Here is a 21,383-nt window from a genome sequence, read left to right on the forward strand (position 1 = left end):
ATAACATAATTCTGAGAATAAGAATAACATAAATCTGAGACAAAATCTGATAACATAAATCTGAGAAAAAGAAAAGCTGAGTATCGTAAGAAAGATGAATATTAGGTTCGCTCATAATATTTAGGCTAATTGTTTTTCATATATGACAACGACCCGGTTTATTATTCTGCAATATATCAGTTCAATAAAGAGACATAGTGGTGGTAATAATGATCCCTTTGAGAGCTTAGTTCTTCGACTTGTCGTTTTATAATTTGTTCCTGTAGCCACCTTCTTATAAGGGGAAAAATGACAGTTTGTTTTGGATTATAAGATTTTGAATTCTCCATTTAAGAAGGTAAAGGATTCTCCAAGTTAAACGGTCTTAGTCTTTGATCGGAGTTTCACGATTAATTCATTCTTCTTCTTCTTCTTTTTCTAAGCATTTTCGTTGTGAATATTATCATTATATTTGCTTTTAGAATGATAACATATAAAAGAAAAATTATTTATGGATTGGGGATGGGTTGGAGATTAGTAAGGAATAGGATGAAATGATTGAAAAAGTAGATAAGCTTCTTTACTTGGGAAGTTTTTTAACTAAGTATAAAGAATGCGGGGAAAGTGTATTGTAAGAGACGCTTTGCTAGCTTAGAATGCATGGAAGGGCCATAAGATCTGAGTAAGGTGGAAACGCTGGGTGTGTGAGGCAATAGGGGAGAGGGTAGCTTTGTGAAGTGCTGAAGCAAGGACACTAAAGAAAGAATATGAAAGCCTAGTAGTAAAATATTCTACAAGCGGATTGAATCTAATAGATAAATCATAACCGAATGCCCTGGTAGCTACCCGTGTTGCTTGAACATATCTTCAAGCACCTGTTAACGTTTGGTCAATTTTTTTCTTTGTAGTTTATGGGTCCGAACTCTGACAGGCAAGACTTGCAGAAGTGGAAACTATATACTCAGAAGAAATTAAGTACTAGCTAATATTTATACTAAATGAGTCAGACTGTGGCCTCAGGTTCGCATAAAATTCGTTTCTTTTCTGAGTATCTTTGTTATTATTACTATCATTATAGTTGCTTTGTTTTAGTTATACACGTTTTTGTTCTTTTTAGAACCACGGAGAAATGTCATTTAGGATTTTTTGACGTTTTATGACACTCTATATTCTAATCTTGGGTTCACCTTAGAACTAGAAAATAACTGTAAATTCCCTTTTCTGAACGTTTTAATTTCAAAAAGCCATTTAGCTCTGAGTTTTATAGAAAACATCAGCACAACGATAGGTAATAGCAAACTTTTTTCAAACACCTCCTTGCGTCAAAAGAGGAGTTGTAATATCCTTTGTTGATAGGATGCTATAAGTACGTTCTGAATTGTGAAGCTCACATAGTCTCAGAACTATTAGCTCAAGAACATTTTATTTTGCAATGGACATCCTATCAAACTAGGTTCTAGCATTCAACGTCAAGGTATTTATCCAGTTGTGTTTCAGTAAACATAAAAGGGGTACGTATTCAGATCTGGATTCAGATCCAGCCTTTTTGTTTTGTTTTTTTATGTCACTTTTTTCGACCTCATATCATTTATTTATAGAATTTATTCGATACGTATTTGAAGAGAAGGGAAGGGAAAAATTTCTCTTTTTTCTTGTTTCTAATTTATTGCAAAATTGGTATATCTATGAAAAGCCCTAGCCTCTAAGTCCTTGCCTGTGTTAAAATTTAGGATTTGATGAATTTTCTCATCTTCTTTGGAAGGATGACTGAGTTTCTCCTTTAAACTTCTCTTTGTCCTATAGAAAATTTTTAATCGAACACGACAAAAGAAAAGCTTTTTTTAAACTTAAGAACTTGTATATATATATATATATATATATATATATATATATATATATATATATATATATATATATATATATATATATATATATATATATAGTACCGGGAACCTGGCGGCTTTGCCGCCGGGTCCCGGCACTCGGCAGGCTTCCATATATGGATTCTTATTGTCGCTTGTGTTCTAAACGCAGGCAATTTGAGCCTTTTCTTGATGTCATGACGTCCAAATAAACCTTAAATTAGAAGCAGTGCCTTTGTAAATTTCGTTTTTTTTTTATTGGACCTTTAACTTTTGCCTCGGCTTGTCTTTTGTCATTATGAAAGACATATCGCCGAACTTTTGTTTCTTTTAATTGTTCAGGTGGTGGAACTAAAACTTCTTTTTCATCCAACTATTTATCTATCCACGTTTTTGATTGTCAAACGTTGAGTAGGCATTTATGACCTTACACATGTCAAAATCCAAAACCTAATAATCATCCCTATCGTTTTCATATTGTTTAGTTCGTTGTACCTCGGCTTGTCTTTCGTCATTATGAAATGCATATCGCCGAACCTTAGTTTTCCTAACATAGTTTTCATTTAATGAAAACATTAGTTTTCATTTCATAACAGGTATAGTAGGCATTGATGACTTTATCTATGTCAAAATCCCAAACCCAATCATCATCGTGTTTCATTGAAAATCATTTTCAATTTTAACACGTTTTGATTCTCGCTCTCCAGGTTGATTTTCATTAACTCGCTCACATGCTCAGTGTCGCATGTTTTCTAACCACGTGTGTCTGCTCTTCATTTTCATTTTTGACACGCCGCTGTTTTTGTCCTAACCATGTGCGTCTTTGCTCTACAATTTCATTTTTGACTCGCTCACTTGCTCGGTGTCGCATGTCTTCTAACCGCGTGTTTCTTTGCTCTTCATTTCATTGTTGACACGCTTCAATTGTTTTTTTTTCGCATCTTCTAACCGCCCATATCTTTGCATATATATATATAAATAAGTTGTCTGTCTGTGGATCTGTGGATCAGGTGACGTCATGTTTCTGTGTCGGCTGACGTCATGAAATTAGTTGTCGTCATTTTTGTTATGACGATGCTTAGTATATTGTAAAACACATTAATTTGGTTAATAATATACCATTTAAAACACCAAAATGAACATGCTGGAGTAGTCACTCGGTGAGAGAGGGTGTCAGAACGGAGAATGAAGGTCCCAGGTTCAAATCCTGGTTAGGCTAAAAAAGGTAAAAAACTAAAAACTAAAAAAAAACTGAAAAAACTAAAAAAAGGCAAAACCTACAAAAAAACTAAAAACTAATAAAAAAAATAAAAAGCTAAAAAACTAAAAAAAAACTAAAAAAACTAAAAACTAAAAAAAAACTAAAAAAAGGAAAAAACTGAAAAATAAGCTAAAATAAAGGTAAAAAACAATAAAAAACTAAAAAGAAAAAAAGGAAAAAACTAAAAAAAAAAATCATCTAAAAAACTAAAAAAAAACTAAAAAAGGTAAAAACTAAAAGAACTAAAAAAGAAAAAAATAAATGACGACACTCAAAGAGAAAGCGACCAGGACAAAAGGAATGTTCGATTAGCAATCAACAAAGCACTGGGACACAGGGAGTATAAATGACGACCAGGACATAAGTAAAAAAAAAAACTAACAAAATTAAAAAGAAGGTAAAAAATACGAAAAAACTAAAAAGAAAAAAAAACTAAAAACTAATAAAAAAAACTAAAAAATCTAAAAATCTAAATAAACTAAAAAAGAAAAAAAAGGAAAAAAATAAAGGAGAAAAACAAAACTAAAAAACGAATGTATATACAGACCGGGACACCGGGATACAAATGACGACCGGGACACAGGGAATATAAATGACGACCGGGACACAGGGACACAACTACAACGGGGACGCCGGGGGGCACAGGGGGATATAAATGACGACCGGGACACCGGGACAGGGAATGGTCGATTAGCAATCACCATCAACAAAGCTCAAGGGCAATCATTAGAATCATGAGGTATAGATCTGAATACGGATTGTTTTCCCATGGACCATTATATGTTGCATGTTCAAGAGTCAGTTTACATACAGCTCAATCCTTATAATGACGTCACTCGACAGACAGACAGACAACTTATTTTTATATATATAGAAGATATATATATAAATATATATATATATATATATATATATATATATATATATATATATATATATATATATATATATATATATATATATATATATAAATCTGTTGGGACTTGTAATTTTGTCAATGAAACAACTCAGGCTCACAAAAAGATGTTGAAAGTTAGTTGAAAATTATCGAGAATTATATAAGTGTCTTGGGAATTACAAACCTCTAAACATTCAATGAATGAAACTGCTCAGGCTCACAAAAAACCGTTGGAAGTTGGTGCCAATTTTTTTTTTTACACGCGCAAATCTTGCTTTAAAAAAGCCAAAAAAAAAGGTATTTGAAGTGTTTTTTCGTTTTATCTTCACTCTGCACAAGTTCTACTGGGGTTCAAAACTCTTTGTAGGAACCACTCTATTAGGGTCTGAAGTTGAAACAAAGTCATTCAGCTGATTTAATTTGCGCTTTTGCGTTGGAATTTGCTTTCCGACTAATGTTTTTATAAATATTATCCAGAATTTGCTGCTTCGGCTCCAGTCCATGGATTTCAAGATGGTGATTTCTTAATCTGTTTTGCCGAATTACGTCAACTTCTTGATGTGTGCCTTGCTGGTGATTGGACGAATTACTTCAAAGACTATGGAAAGGAAACATCTAAATATAAAGATGTCAAACCGGAAACGTGCGTCGTTCTTATGGAAAAGTATGTCTTTTTCTTTATAACAACATTCGTGATTCTTTTTTTTTCGCTCTTTTCATTTTCATGAGCCTTCCATCGGCTTCTCAATTGAAATTGTTGTGCTGTATCTAAGAAAGGTCCACAAACCATGGCCATAAACAGTACTTGTCTATTCTGGAACTGTAGAGGCATAAGGGTGTTAGTGCAGTTCAACTTCAAGTTTTATTATTGTTCGTAAGAAAAATGGTTAGGTTTATATACTGTTAAAGTTACCAAACAGCCTGTCAGATGACAGGCATAAGTTCGGAAAATGTTGCTTACCCTATTTTGTGAGGATCGGGGAAAAAGTAGTTTTTCCCCGTTCCCCCGAAGCTCTGTATTCCCTTACCTCACTCCTCCCAAAAAAAACTTCAGCTGGATGGTTCAAGAAGTTTCAACTTGAGCCGTGAGATAAAGCTAGGATACTTAGTAAGCTAAGTATGGAAATTATCACTTTTAATGATTAAACAAAAAACTTCTCCGAATGAAATTAAAAAGTAACACAACTAATTCAAAAGGAACGAAATCCATTTTGTATATGAGTAGGGATGTCGTCACTCCAGATTCTGCTCTTTACGCTAAAGTTTAACTAGTAATACACTGAAAGTCTCTTAAAGTACAAAATATAACCAGTTAGTAATTGTAAGTGTTTTACTATGCGATTCTATAACATTTAAACTAAAAGATTTGTTGTTTGAATCAACTTCAAACTAGCAACCCCTCCCATTTTTGCGGCGTTAAAAAATGCACCACATTGCTGCTTTATTAGAGCATTTTTTCTTGAAGCATTAATGGAAAAAAGTCAAATTTTAGTATAAAGAGGGTTGAGGGGGTGGCAGCCCTCCTCATATATAGGATACTTTCTTTTTCCGTTTTGAATTTTAATGTGGCTTTTTGCTTTTATTTGAAAATCTTCTTTTTTATTTAATTACCCGTGTTTCATTGTGGAACAAGTATAACTACTTCTGTCCTGTACTACTAAGTTTAACTTTTGTATACCAATGCTTTGGAAATGATAACTACCCCTGGAAAAGGTGACAGCGTAAGAACTTTTTAAGGAGTCCTGAAACGCCAAAACGGTCTTTCAGGAATTGGTTCTTATAGTTTTAGGGGGGAATCGTTGGGAAAATGCTGCTCCTGGTTAATGCCTCCTCTCTTCTCTTCTGCCTTTGTTGAGATAAGCCTATTTTCGATCTATATTGTTTTGGCCCTGCTTGAGCCAGATTTTCTTTTTTTTGGCAGAGGATGGAAAAAGTGGCTCTTTGCTGGGGTAATATTTGAAACATCTATATAACTTGTCAATAATTCTAAACCGATTTGTATCTAAAAATTTGCACTTGAAAGCCTGTTCGTCCTGTTCGAGCCAAAAATTTTGATCTTTGGCATAAAATTGCAGAAACCAGTTCTTTCCTGCTGCAAAATTTATTTTGTTACTTAAAAAGGCACTAGAACTTCCAATTTCTGTAGGAATAAGCCTTTTCCCGATATTCTGTAACCACTATCGGCCAGGACTCAGCCGTCCTGGCGGATTGGGTTGGTGCGCTGGATTTGGGATCCCTTGTCTGAGAGGACGCGGGTTCGAATCCCAGTGTACCCAATTCTTCAGTTTGGGACGGGTGTCAGTGGCGTGACTCTGTAAGCTTAGCCAGAATCGACCCAGCTCTAAATGGGTACCTGGAGAAATCTGGGGAAGGTAAACAGGAAGGGTGTGCGGAAGCACAGGATGGCTGGCCCCCAACCCCCCATTGCACTTCCTGGCTGAAGGGCCAAGAAACGGAGATCAGCACCGCCGGTACGGACTGCAAAGTCTAATGCCATATCCTTTACCTTTTTTTTACTATTTCGATATGATCGCCCCCCAAAAAGAAAACAAGAAAAGAAATGAAGACGCATCTGTTTATTAAATTTCTCGGGAACAAAAATGCAAATTTCCTGTTTTTGCATATAAGAAAAATAACTCTGCAGTCGGACTTTTGGACGTGCTGAATAGGATGCTCAGTTTTCATCAATATTGAACTCCTTTTTGGTGGGGCTTTCCCCTCTTCACTTAATTGACCCCAAATATTCTCCGGTTCAGAAGATTCAAAAGAATCTCCTTTTCAATCACCTTGAAAAGGAGATTTCTTCGATATATTTATTGTCATCATTTTTTTTTTTTTTTAGGGTTTTGGTTACTATACACACCCGCCGTTCTTTAATTACAGTTTGTTACCACAAACTGTTTGAAACATATTCACAACGTGCAGTCTCTATCATATCATAGTAACAAAGCTATGTGGGCACAATCTATTATTTTAGCTTTTGGAAGTTGAAAGTTCTAGTGCCTTGTTTTAGAGTCAAAAGTGATTGGAGGGTAACAATCCCCCTAACACGCATCTTTCCCCCAAAGATATCTGGTCAAAATTTGTGAGATAGCCATTTTGTTCAGTATAGTCGAAAGATCCAGTAACTGTGTCTCTGTGGATGTCAGCCCTTCCACAGCCAACCGGGCATGGTGTGTAAGTTAGACAATTCACGCATTGTTTAAGCATAGTATTTACTATTTGTCATTGGGAAAATTGGGCATGTTTGACCTTTAATTGTCCGAAAAGACGAAGGCCAGTCACGTGAACCTTTCAGAGAATGTTGAGGGGAGTGTTTAACTAAATCAAAACGTGTTATGTGTCTACAGGCTGTCAAAAGGGCTTACGTCAGGAACGAATTAGTGTATTGATGCCCCCCATGCCTTCTTTCTGAAAACAAAACATTTTTTAAATGTTTTACTTCAATAAATCCAAAGTTATTAAGACTTCAAGGAATAAATATAGATATATGTATATTAAGCTGCCAATACACATTCATTTGTTTGTGTTTTTTCAGTAATCTTGGTTGTGATGGTGGTTTTTTCTATATAATGAGAAATACTCGATATTCAGCTCGAAATAAGGATTGTTTTCAGTAAAGTGCAAATTATGTATTCATTTTAGTTTCTGCTCGTTTTGAGATTGAATCAGATATTGACTGTAAGTTTGTTTTGGGTTTCATTTATTTATTGAGGGTGGTTTATGGTATTTCTACGCTTGGAAAATTACTTGATTTTATTTCTGCTTTATTTTTGGTTTAATGTAGCTCTTTACTTTTCTTTGAAAAACTTATATTGTGTAAAAGATTTTTAAATTAATAATGATGAATATCCGCTTGTCCTTAGCCAGAAAAAGAAGAAAAAGCGCATGCTCTCTTGTGAGTATCCAAAAAGCAACTGGCCTGTCTTACCTGACCGGTTCTGCTATTCGCTCTATATTATCACATAATTGTTTTAAGATTAGCTAGGGGCTCGCCAATGCTCACTGGCAGTCTATTGTATATAAAGTAAGTTGACAAATTTATGTGTACAAGAGCCTAAAATGCCGAAAGACGTTAAAAACAGCAACAAAAAATATGCCATTTTGTTGATGGCCAATGCTCCTTTTTTTCTTTGCTTTTCGGTAACATTACGGTAAAACTTAAGTAGGTCCTTGAGTACTGGGTCGGGCCCCTTTGGGTATAAATTCAAGGCTGCAGCCTTTTGATTTTAGTACCCAAGGAATTTAAAAATTGGGGATACCGATTGCTACTTTCAGTTCTTTGGAAAATCAATGAAGCAGTATACATGATGATATCTAATAGCACCTCTGATGAATAGTACCATTTCCCCCATCACAGCCAAATTAAACTACTTCTGAGAGCTACAAAATCATTTTAGTGATACAGTTTCCAAAGAGCACATAAAACTACTTATATAAAGTTAGATAATAACATGTCATTGTATTTTATTTGTTAGATTTCAATACAAGTAAAATCAACAACCAACTACCCCGGTATAAGATCCCAAGAAGCACCACCAGCCAGAGTACAAAAGGCCCGATTTTAGGCAGTTCCCGATTAGAACATGAAAATCAAAATCAGCAATGTATATTTTGTCTCTATTATGGATTTTGTAAGCTTGATTCAACCACTGAATGGCTCATGTTGTGAACTAGAAAAAAGAGGGGCTCTTTTTCTAGCCAGCTGCCGGATTCGTTGGCTTTTTGATGAGCCTCGCTTCGCTCAGGAGGTAGCTGGGGCCTTTGGGCGTCGTGAATGGATATCATCCCGTATCGTATATGGATTACTGCGTTTTGATGGGAATTTATACAAATTCTTCCTTTATACTTTGTTTACGAAAAAAGAAAAATCTGATTTGCACCTGTTTCTTATGATACCAGCCACAGCATGTATTCAAAAATTTATGACGCTTGTTCCATTACGTTTTGGAGTGCAATCTGCATATATACACATCTATATACAAATTTAGATAACTTCGGAGACCACACTGCCTTTCCCTGACGAAAATATAACAGTTCATATATATATATATATATATATATATATATAAAGGTAGAGGTTATGTCATTATCTATTTTAGGTTGAGAGAGGGAGAAAAGAAGAGTATGCTAGTGTCAATGAAGAAAACGGAAAGAGACAAAAAGAAAATCATAGAAACTGTCCTGAAACAGCTTAGACAACTAGTCAATACCCAGTCATAAGTTTTGTCAATTTTATTCCTTGTATTATTTTTCTCTTTCTTTGTTGAATGTTTACTTTTATTCATATATGTATGCAGTTTTCATACTATTAGAGACATCGTTTTTAATTGTGTCGCTTTTGCTTATGAGAAACTTGGCTTATAAAAGAAAGTAGCTGTCTTCTATAGAAAATAATGGATTACTTTAACTTATAGGTTTGTATCTTGGTCTGGACTTCTATCTCGTCTCTTGCCTCCTCTGTTTTTTTCCCCTCGGTAGAAATGTATTTTTTTTTTTTTGTGGGTTTCTTTTCTTACGAATTTTTATTTAACTAATCATTTGTAAACTTTCAGTTTTTGTTAAACGGCTATTGTATGATCTTATAAATGCCCTTTTCGCTATGATCTTTTAAATGGATGATATATATATATATATATATATATATATATATATATATATATATATATATATATATATATATATATACTAGCTGTTGGGGTGGCGCTTCGCGCCACCCCAACACCTAGTTGGTGGGGTGCTTCGCGCCCCCCCCAAGCCCCCCCCGCGCGTAAGTCGTTACGCGCCATATTAGTTACGCGCCATATTAGTTACGCGCCATTGTAGTTGTGTCCCTGTGTCCCACCTGTGAATATAGATAGATTTATATATGTGTTTCAAACTACGTAAAAATTGCGAATATACAACATTCTTGGCTTTCCCATTGTCTGTCCATATACAAAGCCGTATGTACTAATAATGACGTCATATGCAAACGCTCTTTTTACAAACAAACAAACATGCATACACACAACTCGTTTTTATATAGATAGATAGATAGATAGATACAATACAAATTAACTACGTAAAACTTGTGAATATACAACAGTCTTCGCTGTCCAATTGTCTGTGCGTATAAATAGATTGTCAGGTTTACCGACCCTCAAAGATGCAACATACAATTGTACATTGGTAAAGCAATCTGTATTAAGATCTATACCGCATTTTTCTAGTGATTGCCCTTGAGCTTTGTTGATGGTGGTTGCAAATGCTAATCGAATTGGGAATTGCAATCTTTTAAATTGAAAAAGCAGATCCGTTGGAATCATGGGAATGCGAGGAATAAGAACAGCCTCACCCTCATAAGGCCCTGTCAAGATTGTGGCATCTATTAGGTTTTCCAATGTTTTTTTTTTACGGTAAGTCGCGTGCCATTGCAAAGCTTTGGTGGGTTGATATTTCTTAAAAGTATTATTGGTACGCCTATTTTTAGTTGTAGCAGGTGTGGTGGACACCCTGAAGGATCTATGGAATTTAAAAATTCAGATGGATAATTAACCGCTTCATTTGGTTCCGAAATACAAATTAACTGCGTAAAACTTGCGGATATACAACATTCTTCGCTGTCCAATTCTCGCTGCATATAAATAGATTGTCAGGTTTACCGACCCTCGAACATGCAACGTACAATTGTCCATGGGAAAAACAATCAGTATTAAGATCAATACCACATTTTTCTAATGATTGACCTTGAGCTTTGTTAATAGTGATTGCAAATGCTAATCGAATTGGGAATTGCAATCTTTTAAATTGAAAAGGCAGATCTGTTGGAATCATGGGAATGCGAGGAATAAGTATTTTTAGTATTCCACGTGTAATACGAAGGCACTTCAGTATACAGCAGTTTTTTTGCAAAAGAATCATTTTTGCAAAGCGAAAAAAAAGCTGTTAATGTTGTATCCGGTGGATTCAGGACTCTTTGTTGCACGTTGGTTTCCGTGAAATAAACACGTTGACCATTCTGTAAATGTACCGCTAAGTGAACAACAGCTGGACTACGTTCATGTATCGGAAATGAAAGAATTCGCCAAACAGCTTCATTACTGCTTATGTATCTTCCAGCCTGATATTCTACGATTTCATCGAAATCTTTGATTTCGGACTGCAAGCCAAAAACTGCCATGTCACTGCCTTTGTTGACGTATTTACATATGTATTTGATTGCCTTTACGGAGTTACAGTATTCAACGTTTATGTGTGCATTAAATGTTTTTGATAATAAAGGGGAATATGGAACAACCCACTGGTTATCTACTTCGATGGTGGTACCGTTACGCTTCTTTATTATTGCTGTTTTACCGCCATCTTCAGTAAATCTTCTTCTATATTGTGGGTAACCATCATTGCCAGTAATTGTTTTGGGTACTAAAAGTCGAGGATATTGCTTTGTGCACCTTCCTTTGGCCATGCATGGTGAATTTTCGTTCAGTGCACCGCAAGGTCCATGTATCATATTTTTTACAATAATATCATGTAACCCCTTATCGACATTTTTATCAGGTATTTCAGCGGAAATCACATCATCAATTTCGTTTGAAGTAATTTTTTTATGTAGCCAGATTAGTATATGTGCGTGTGGCAAACCTCGTTTTTGCCATTCCACTGAGTACATCCAGCATCGCACTGACCCAAACACTTCATGTTTTACAAGGTAGTTTATCAGTGATTTCAACTTTTGCCGGAAGACACGTGCCGTAATGTCATGCCTATGAACCGCCGATTGTCCTTGAAGTAAAAGCTGCAGTATCTCGTCCCAAGATTGATTACATGTAAATGTAATAAATAAATCTGGACGACCATAGAGACGAACATACGCAATAGCATCTTGAGCATATTCATGCAAATGACGGGGACTGCCAGCATATGACGAAGGTAAAATTGTTAATCTTCCAACGTTTGTGGTATTACCGTCATTTATAACTGCATCTCGCAAATGAATGTATTGTTCAGAGCGGAGCTTGGTCTGATTCAGGCGGATATATAGCAAACGTTCTGATTCAATTTTAGCATACATATCCACGACAAATTGGTGAAACAATTCACGGCATTTTAAAATATAATTTTCTTCATCCTGCCGAATCATTATTCTATAGGAATAATAATGCATTGCACTGCATTTCTTATTCATTTCTTTGTTAGTGGCTGGATTCATCAATTTAATATTAAAGTGATAGCCGTCGGCTCCATCCCAAAAAATGATAGGATATTGTAGGGCATCGTAGCATCGATGAGTTTCAGCAATTCTTAACAACTGAGCGTTTCGCTTATGTAGAATAATATCTCGAGGTAAAAACTGATCACCGACCATAACGATTGCCACTTCGTCGATAGTCGGAGCATTGTATCTACGCACATGTTGGCCAGGAGGCGTTTTGTCAGCGGAAATAACAATTTTATGAGTATCAGTAGGCATCAAATCGATGGCTGTTTTGAACAGACGCACTAACTTATTATTTTCGTGGAAAAGATGTTGCAATTGGGAAACGATTGTCCTTTCAACGTTGGGAGAAATTTCGCAACGTGCATTCAATTCAGAATTTCTATCACTGATGAAGTACAATTGTAAAAATTTATGATTCTCGCCTGAGAATGGTAGAAGGGACCCTGCTTTATGATAAATTTGCCCTTTTACTTTGAAAGTAGACATAAATTGATCTGGATTTTTGATTTGGGCTCCAAACGACGTCATTTGGAAACATGAGTTGTATTGTCTGATTTTTGACAAAAAACGCTTAGATTCTGACGTAGTTCCAGTAAGGAAAGTCTTCAATGGCTCTGGTGGTGCAGCCAATAGTGGAAGTTTAACTTTTCCTGAGGCGCAACACATTCCCATTGTTTCACCATTGAATTTCAAGGCCTTGCAATAGGGACAAATTTTAGACATTGTCCCGATTTGAACACATCTACTCAAGCTATAATCATCGACTGGGTTGTACCTGAATGCCAGGCGATAACTTTCAGATTGCTCTGATTCCTCGGCACGCTTTCTTTTCTTACTTTCTCTATCAGCAGCAAGCCTGTTTCCCTGCTGGTCTTTTGATTCCTCGGCACGCCTTCCTTTTTCACTTTCTCTTTTAGCAGCAAGTCTGCTTCTGCGTTGCTCTGGTAGTTCCTCGGCACGCCTTCTTTTTTCACTTTCTCTTTTAGCAGCAAGTCTGCTTCTGCGTTGCTCTGGTAGTTCCTCGGCATGCTTTCTGTTCTTTCTTTCTCTATCAGCCTCAAGCCTGTTTCCCTGCTGGTCTTTTGATTCCTCGGCACGCCTTCTTTTTTCACTTTCTCTTTTAGCAGCAAGTCTGCTTTCGCGTTGCTCTGGTAGTTCCTCGGCACGCTTTCTTTTCTGACTTTCTCTATCAGCAGCAAGTTTTTTGGCATAGACTCTTTGAGCATCTTCATCAGTCATTGTAAACTTAAACATTAATAGAATTCTACGCGAACATATGTCTTATATAACTTGAATGACGTCACCTTCAAAGCAAAAATGATGGCAACTAATTTCATGACGTCAGCCGAAACATGACGTCACCTGATCCACAGATCCACACACAGACAACTTATTTTTATATATATAGATATATATATATATATATATATATATATATATATATATATATATATATATATATATATATATATATCGACTCACGTCATGTTTGTCGACTGACGAAATTACAGACCGGGACACAAATGACGACCGAGACACAGGGGATATAAATGACGACCGGGACACTCAAAGAGAAATTACAGAATGGGACACCGGGACACAAATAACGACCGGGACACAGGGAATATAAATGACGACTAGGACACAGGGACACAACTACAACAGGGACGCTGGGGGGCACAGGGGGGATATATAAATGACGACCGGGACACAGGGAATGTTCGATTAGCAATCACCTTCAACAAAGCTCAAGGGCAATCATTAGAATAATGAGGTATATATCCGAATACGGATTTTTTTTCCCATGGACAACCGGGTCACAAATGACGACCGTGACACAGGGAATATAAATGACGACCGGGACACTCAAAGAGAAATTACAGACTGGGACACCGGGACACAAATAACGACCGGGACACAGGGAATATAAATGACGACCAGGACACAGGGACACAACTACAACAGGGACGCTGGGGGGCACAGGGGGGATATATAAACGACGACCGGGACACAGGGAATGTTCGATTAGCAATCACCTTCAACAAAGCTCAAGGGCAATCATTAGAATAATGAGGTATATATCCGAATACGGATTGTTTTTCCCATGGACAACCGGGTCACAAATGACGACCGTGACACAGGGAATATAAATGACGACCGGGACACTCAAAGAGAAATTACATACTGGGATACCGGGACACAAATAACGACCGGGGCACAGGGAATATAAATGACGACCGGGACACAACTACAACGGGGACGCCGGGGGGGACACAGGGGGGATATATAAATGACGACCGGGACACAGGGAATGTTCGATTAGCAATCACCATCAACAAAGCTCAAGGGCAATCATTAGAATAATTAGATATAGATCTGAATACGGATTGTTTTGTCCATGGACAACCGGGACACAAATGACAACCGGGACACAGGGAATATAAATGACGATCGGGACACAAGGACACAACTACAACGGGGACGCCCGGGGGGTATAGGGGGGATATATAAATGACGATGAGGACACAGGGAATGTTCGATTAGCGATCACCATCAACAAAGCTTGAGGGCAATCATTAGAATAATGAGATATAGATCTGAATACGGATTGTTTTTCCCATGGACAATTATATCTTGCATGTTCAAGAGTCGGTAAACCTGACAATCTATTTATATGCACAGACAGTGGGACAGCGAAAAATGCTGTATATTCGCAATTTTTACGTAGTTAAATATATATATATATATATATATATATATATATATATATATATATATATATATATATATATATATATATATATATATATATATATATATATATATATATATATATATATATATATATATATATATATATATAAATATGTATATATATATATATATACATATATATATATATATATATATATATATATATATATATATATATATATATATATAAATAAGTTGTTTGTCTGTCTGTCGACTGACGTCATGTTTGTGTGTCGACTGACGTCATTATAAGGATTGAGCTGTATGTCGTCATGAAGTTGTTTGTCGTCTGACGTCATGTTTGTCGACTAACGAAACTACAGACCGGGACACCGGGACACAAATGACGTGTTATGTCTGTTATAATGTAATAGAGGCAACAATCTTGACAGGGCCTTTTGAGGGTGAGGCTTTTCTTATTCCACGCATTCTCATGATTCCAATGGATCTGCCTTTTCAACCTAAAAGATTGCAATTCCCAATTTGATTAGCATATTTAGTTTTCAGTCCAGAACCACTAAAGCTATTATGTAAATATCAAAAATATTTATGTTGTCTGAGCAATAATTTTTAGTTTTATTTCAAAATAGAAAATTACCTGACAATTTTAGAATTATATCTATCTATAAATATAAAAATAAGTTGTATGAAGACCGGGACAGAGGGAATATAAATAACGACCGGGACACTCAAAGAGAAATTACAGACTGGGATACCGGGACACAAATGACGACCGGGACACAGGCAATATAAATGACGACCAGGACACAGGTATTTAAGAATATCGTTCAAGGACAAATTTTTAATTGTAAGAAGACCGTTGAAAGAGAAATTTCTAATTGTAAAATGACTGAAGAACCTACAATGGCAACACCCGAGGAAGCTGCTCAAAACGAATGTATTCAAGCCGAAGTAGCTGAGTTGGTAAAGCGTTATGTTTCAGGTTCTAGGTCCGAGAGGCTCCAGGTTTGAACCTTGGCTTTAGCATTAATACAAAAGAAGAAGAAAACTAAAAAAGGTAAAAACTACAAAAAAACTAAAAAGAAAATATATATATATATATTTATCATCTTTTCCACAAAAATAATAATTTAGTGCTTCTGTTTAAAAACAGCAATCGAATTGATGCCTCCTGATACGCAACTATCAACAAAGTGGCAATCGTTGTGGTCGGTGATCAGTTCTTACCTCGAGATAATATTCTTTATAGGCGAAACAATCAGTTGACAAGAATTGCTTAAACTCATCGATGCTACGATGCTCTACAATATCCTGACGAATATAAATGACGCCCGGGACGCTCAAATAGAAATCACAGACTGGGACACCGGGACACAAACGACGACCGGGACACAGGGAATATAAATGACGACCCGAACACAGGGACACAACTACAACAGGGACGCCGGGGGGCACAGGGGGATATATAAATGACGACGGCAACAAAGGAAATGGTCGATTAGCAATCACCATCAACAAACCTCAAGGGCAATCAATAGAATCATGAGGTATAGATCTGAATACGGATTGTTTTCCCATGGACCATTATGCGTTGCATGTTCAAGAGTCGGTAAACCTGACAATCTATTTATATGCACAGACGATGGGACAGCAAAGAATGTTGTATATTCGCAAGTTTTACGTAGTTAAAAACATATATATATACATATATATATATATATATATATATATATATATATATATATATATATATATATATATATATATATATATATATATATATATATTTTATATATATATAGATATATATATATAGATATATATATATATATATATATATATATATATATATATATATATATATATTTATATATATTTATATATATATATATATATATATATATATATATATATATATATATATATATATATATATATCTATATTCACAGGTGGGACATAGGGACACAACTACAATGGCGCGTAACTAATATGGCGCGTAACGACTTACGCACGCGGGGGGCTTGGGGGGGGCGCGAAGCGCCCCCCCCCAACTAGGTGTTGGGGTGGCGCGAAGCGCCACCCCAACAGCTAGTATATATATATATATCTATATATATAAAAATAAGTTGTCTGTCTGTGTGTCTGTCTGTCAGGTGACGTCATGTTTCTGTGTCGACTGACGTCATGAAGTTAGTTGTCGTCATTTTTGCTATGACGGTGACGTCATTAAAGATATTTAATCATGAAGTTAGTTATCGTCATTTTTGCTATGACGGTGACGTCATTAAAGATATTTAAGACATATATGTTCACGTAGAAATCTATTAATGTTTAAGTTTAAAATGACTGATGAACTTACAATGGCAAAAGCCGATGAAGATGCTCAAAGAGTCTATGCCAAAAAAACTTGCTGCTGATAGAGAAAGTCAGAAAAGAAAGCGTGCCGAGGAATCAAAAGAACAGCAAGGAAACAGGCTTGAGGCTGATAGAGAAAGAAAGAACAGAAAGCGTGCCGAGGAATCAAAAGAACAGCAAGGAAACAGGCTTGAGGCTGATAGAGAAAGAAAGAACAGAAAGCGTGCCGAGGAACTACCAGAGCAACGCGAAAGCAGACTTGCTGCTAAAAGAGAAAGTGAAAAAAGAAGGCGTGCCGAGGAATCACAAGAACAGCAAGAAATCAGGCTTGCTGCTGATAGAGAAAGTAAGAAAAGAAAGCGTGCCGAGGAATCAGAGCAACCTGAAAGTTATCGCCTGGCATTCAGGTACAGCCCAGTCGATGATTATAGCTTGAGTAGATGTGTTCAAATCGGGACAATGTCTAAAATTTGTCCCTATGAAAGATTTGAGAGGGAAGTCGAAACCCTTTGGCAGCACATTAATATTGCTTGCGGGAGATTTCAGGCAAACATTACCTATAATACCTAGATCAACTCCTGCAGACGAAATGAATGCTTGCCTGAAAAATTCTAATTTATGGGCACACGTAAAAATATTAAAATTAACTACAAATATGCGTGTCCGATTGCAAAACGATGACTCTGGTCAAATATTTTCAGATCAATTGCTGGCAATTGGAAACGGAAAGCTCCCAGTAGACTCAATTGCAGGACGTATACAACTACCTGCTGATTTCTGTAATTTAGTGACGTCCAAAAATGAATTGATTGAAAAAGTATTACCGAATATTTTAAAAAATTATAAAAATAATAAATGGCTAAGTGAAAGAGCGCGTCTGTAATCTTTCTTCTGACAAAAAATGTAAAATTCCACATTTTTGCAGATAGGAGCCTGAGACCTCTACAGTAGGGTTCTTTGATACGCTGAATCTGATAGTGTGATTCTCAATAAGATTCTTTGACTTTTAGGGGTTGTTTGCCCCTTTTTTTCGAAAATAAGACAAATGCTCTCTGGCTCGTAACTTTTGATGGGTAAAACTTGATGAAACATGTATATTTGAAATCAGCATAAAAATCCAATTCTTTTGATGCATCTATTGGTATCAAAATTCCGTGTTTTAAGGTTTCGGTTGCTAATCAGTCGGGTCGTATTTTGAAAAAATAACGGTCAAATGAGCAAGAATCGTCATTTCAAGCTGGTTCAGGATTAGTAACTGTTACTTTGGCTAATCTTAATATTAAAAGTCTGTTGCGAAACAAGTCTACGAGAATTTCAGAAAGATAGCTTGAAACCCTGGAAAAGGAAGTCTTATTAAAATGAAAGTTTTACTTTTGGAATCACAATAGTTGAAAACCCCATATAGTCCCCATATATGGGTCCCCCATCATGAGCAAAATCAATTTTAAATTAAAATAAAGTATTTGTAGACATAAAGCCATTAATAATTGTAGAAAAGGCCAAGACAGATAGTCCGATTGAGTGAGAGGCAAATCTAGCATAAGCCCTTATCAGGATTGTATCAAAATTATGTCAGTTCATTTGTTAATAGATAAGTCTATTTATCATTTCTTCATGCGTCATTACTAGGGAAAAACTAAGGTAGATAGTCATAGAACTAATAACTTCACTTTTCATATGGTTCACATCTTTTCAGATGTGTTCTTTTTTCGCTTCTTTTCTTTTCCTCGTACAAGAATCCGGTGTTTAAGGTTATCTTTACGCGTGTTCAGTATATCATAGGATCCAATTGAAACATCTTGTGTCTATTGTATAACGGTAATGACCAAATAAGGGGAATCGCAGAACGCGTGCCTATAGAAATAAGAGTAATGTGGGCTCACTGGCTTTAATGACAGCCATTGCCGCTACTCTTTTCTTCCTTAATTTCTTCTCTTTTCTTCCTTAAGATCACGAAGAAGTTTAACGGCAATTCCCTTAAGACGCAGTTATTATTAATCTTTTTCAAGATGCAGGTGCTTGTTACGTAATAGGGAGTGTTTTCCTCAAGATGCAGGTGCTTGTTACATAATAGGAGTCGTTAGCATTCAGGGCCCCGCTGAATCAAGATACAAACTTGACGTTACTCATAGTTTGTTTGATTTTTTAAAAACCTAAAGGTATAGTGGTAAACCTTCAACCCCTCCCCCACTAGAAATATTGTCCAAATTGATCCTAACCCAATATTTTTCTGATTAACACACAGAGCCTTTGTTCTTGGCAAACAAAGGATTTTGAGCTATTTCCAGGAACAAGGAGCGAAGTGTTATACAGTCAAGGCGTCTGACGATTTTTCAGGAACAAAGTATTCCTGTTCTTTTTCTAGCATGACTGGGTAATTTTCTTTGTTCTTGGGGGGTAATAAACTGGGTCTCGAACGGCATTTTCATCAGTCTTATATTAGATCTGGAACGTCATGTAATTGTATACATCTGATTAACCAAGCATACAGGTAGTTGTATTACAGCATACAGGTTTATTGCGAATGCCGTAATCTCGCATGACATGTTACTCCAGGGCCCATGGGGAACCCGGTTTGTAACTTAGGAGGACACACACGCGGGTGCTACGTAGTAGCGGCACACACGTGATTGTGACGTTATGACGGTGCACGCGTGACTTATTTAATGCCGGTGCACATGTGGGATGTTACGTAATAAATTAAGATATTTTTTTCTTTCATGACGCTTTCTTTCAAGACTTTTTTTTCATGACGCTTTGTTCTTCAAGGCATATTTTTTTTCTCAGAGACCCTTTCTAATCAAAAGATTTTTGTCCGCTTTAGGATTCGAAAGAAATTTCCCCCAGTGAACCTGTGCGCTAGACAGCTGGACCACGAAAGTCTTCCTAATATTTTAATACGTGAAATACATTCTACATGGTAAGCTGTTTCCAAATCGGGGAATTGACTGGATTATTGCTTGGATCGATAAGCCATGAATAGCGTGAAAACCCGTTGTCTCTGAGCCGCGTGTCCAGCAAAGCTTATGATTTTTTGGTCTATTAGACACACCTTCATGCTAAAATCTATTAAATTAAATCTTGATATTAGCAAAATCAAATTTTTGAAAGAGCCTTAACTCATACGCTTTATGCAGCGCAAGTCTCATTGCTTATAATAGTAATTTACAAGAAAAATATGTCTACTTCACAATACGTTTTCTTGCTAGTCAATGAAACACACTAACGAAGAAAAAAGACACTTTGCATTCGGTGGCGTTAGATTTCAGTCCCCATCCCTCTGGAAAAAATCCTATAACACCTCCCACCTTAACTTTAAGCTATTTTATGGAAGTTATTTACTTACGACAGCCTATTGGGTGTTAGATTTCGGCCTCCTCCCGAAAACAATTATGTAACACCTCCCACCTTAACTTTAAACTGTTGTATGGAAGCTATTTATTTACGATAGCTTATTGGATGTTAGATTTCCGTCCCTCTCTGCCGGAAAAATTCCTTTGACACCTCCCTTCTTAACTTCAAACTGTTGTATGGAAGCTATTTACTTACGATAGCTTATTAGATGTTAGATTTTAAGGCCCCCTCCCCCCGGAAAACGGAGGTGCATTTACTGTCATCTGGTGCCATAAAAGAGCAAGTTTTGTCCAAACAGAATCAAAGTATCAGAGAAATCTATTTTTCATAGTCTAAAGCTTTAAAACAAGACATTTTAAGCCACCCTATCTGACGGACCACCGCAGACGGGGTTTGCTGCCATTTTGCACCATAAAAGATCAATTTTTGCCCAAACAGGATCAAAACATCTGAGAAATCTATTTTTTATAGTCCGAAGCTTTAAAAAACAAGAGGTTATAAGCCAGTTCTATCTTGACAGAAAGCTGCGGAGGGGCGTTTACTGCCATTTTTCCTATTAAAGACCAATTTTTGCCCAAACAGGATCAAAATATCAGAGAAACCGATTTATCATAGTTTAAAGCTTTAAAGACAAGAGATTTTAAGCTAGCACTTTGTTGACAGAACGCCCCGGTGGGGTATTTACTGCCATTGTGTGCCATAAAAGACAAATTTCTGCCCAAACAGGGTCAAAATAAGAGAGAAATCGGTTTTTCATT

The 21,383-nt window shown here is 36.3% G+C and overlaps 1 protein-coding gene across 2 annotated transcripts in view; it reads left to right on the top strand.

Moving 5' to 3' along the window:
• Positions 1-9,330, top strand: part of LOC136041585 (exocyst complex component 6-like) — a 96,410-nt gene extending 87,080 nt beyond the window's left edge. Inside the window, exons 14-15 of one of the 2 annotated variants that reach the window (XM_065726285.1) lie at positions 4,478-4,664; positions 9,103-9,330. In XM_065726285.1, the coding sequence (XP_065582357.1) occupies positions 4,478-4,664; positions 9,103-9,223 (308 nt within the window). In that variant the 3' untranslated portion in view covers positions 9,224-9,330. The remainder of the gene's footprint in view (positions 1-4,477; positions 4,665-9,102) is intronic. The other variant, XM_065726294.1, reaches the window with a different exon arrangement.
• Positions 9,331-21,383: the final 12,053 nt, after the last annotated feature.

The sequence above is a fragment of the Artemia franciscana genome, chromosome 2 (genome assembly GCF_032884065.1).
Source record: "Artemia franciscana chromosome 2, ASM3288406v1, whole genome shotgun sequence".
NCBI classification, from domain to species: domain Eukaryota; kingdom Metazoa; phylum Arthropoda; class Branchiopoda; order Anostraca; family Artemiidae; genus Artemia; species Artemia franciscana.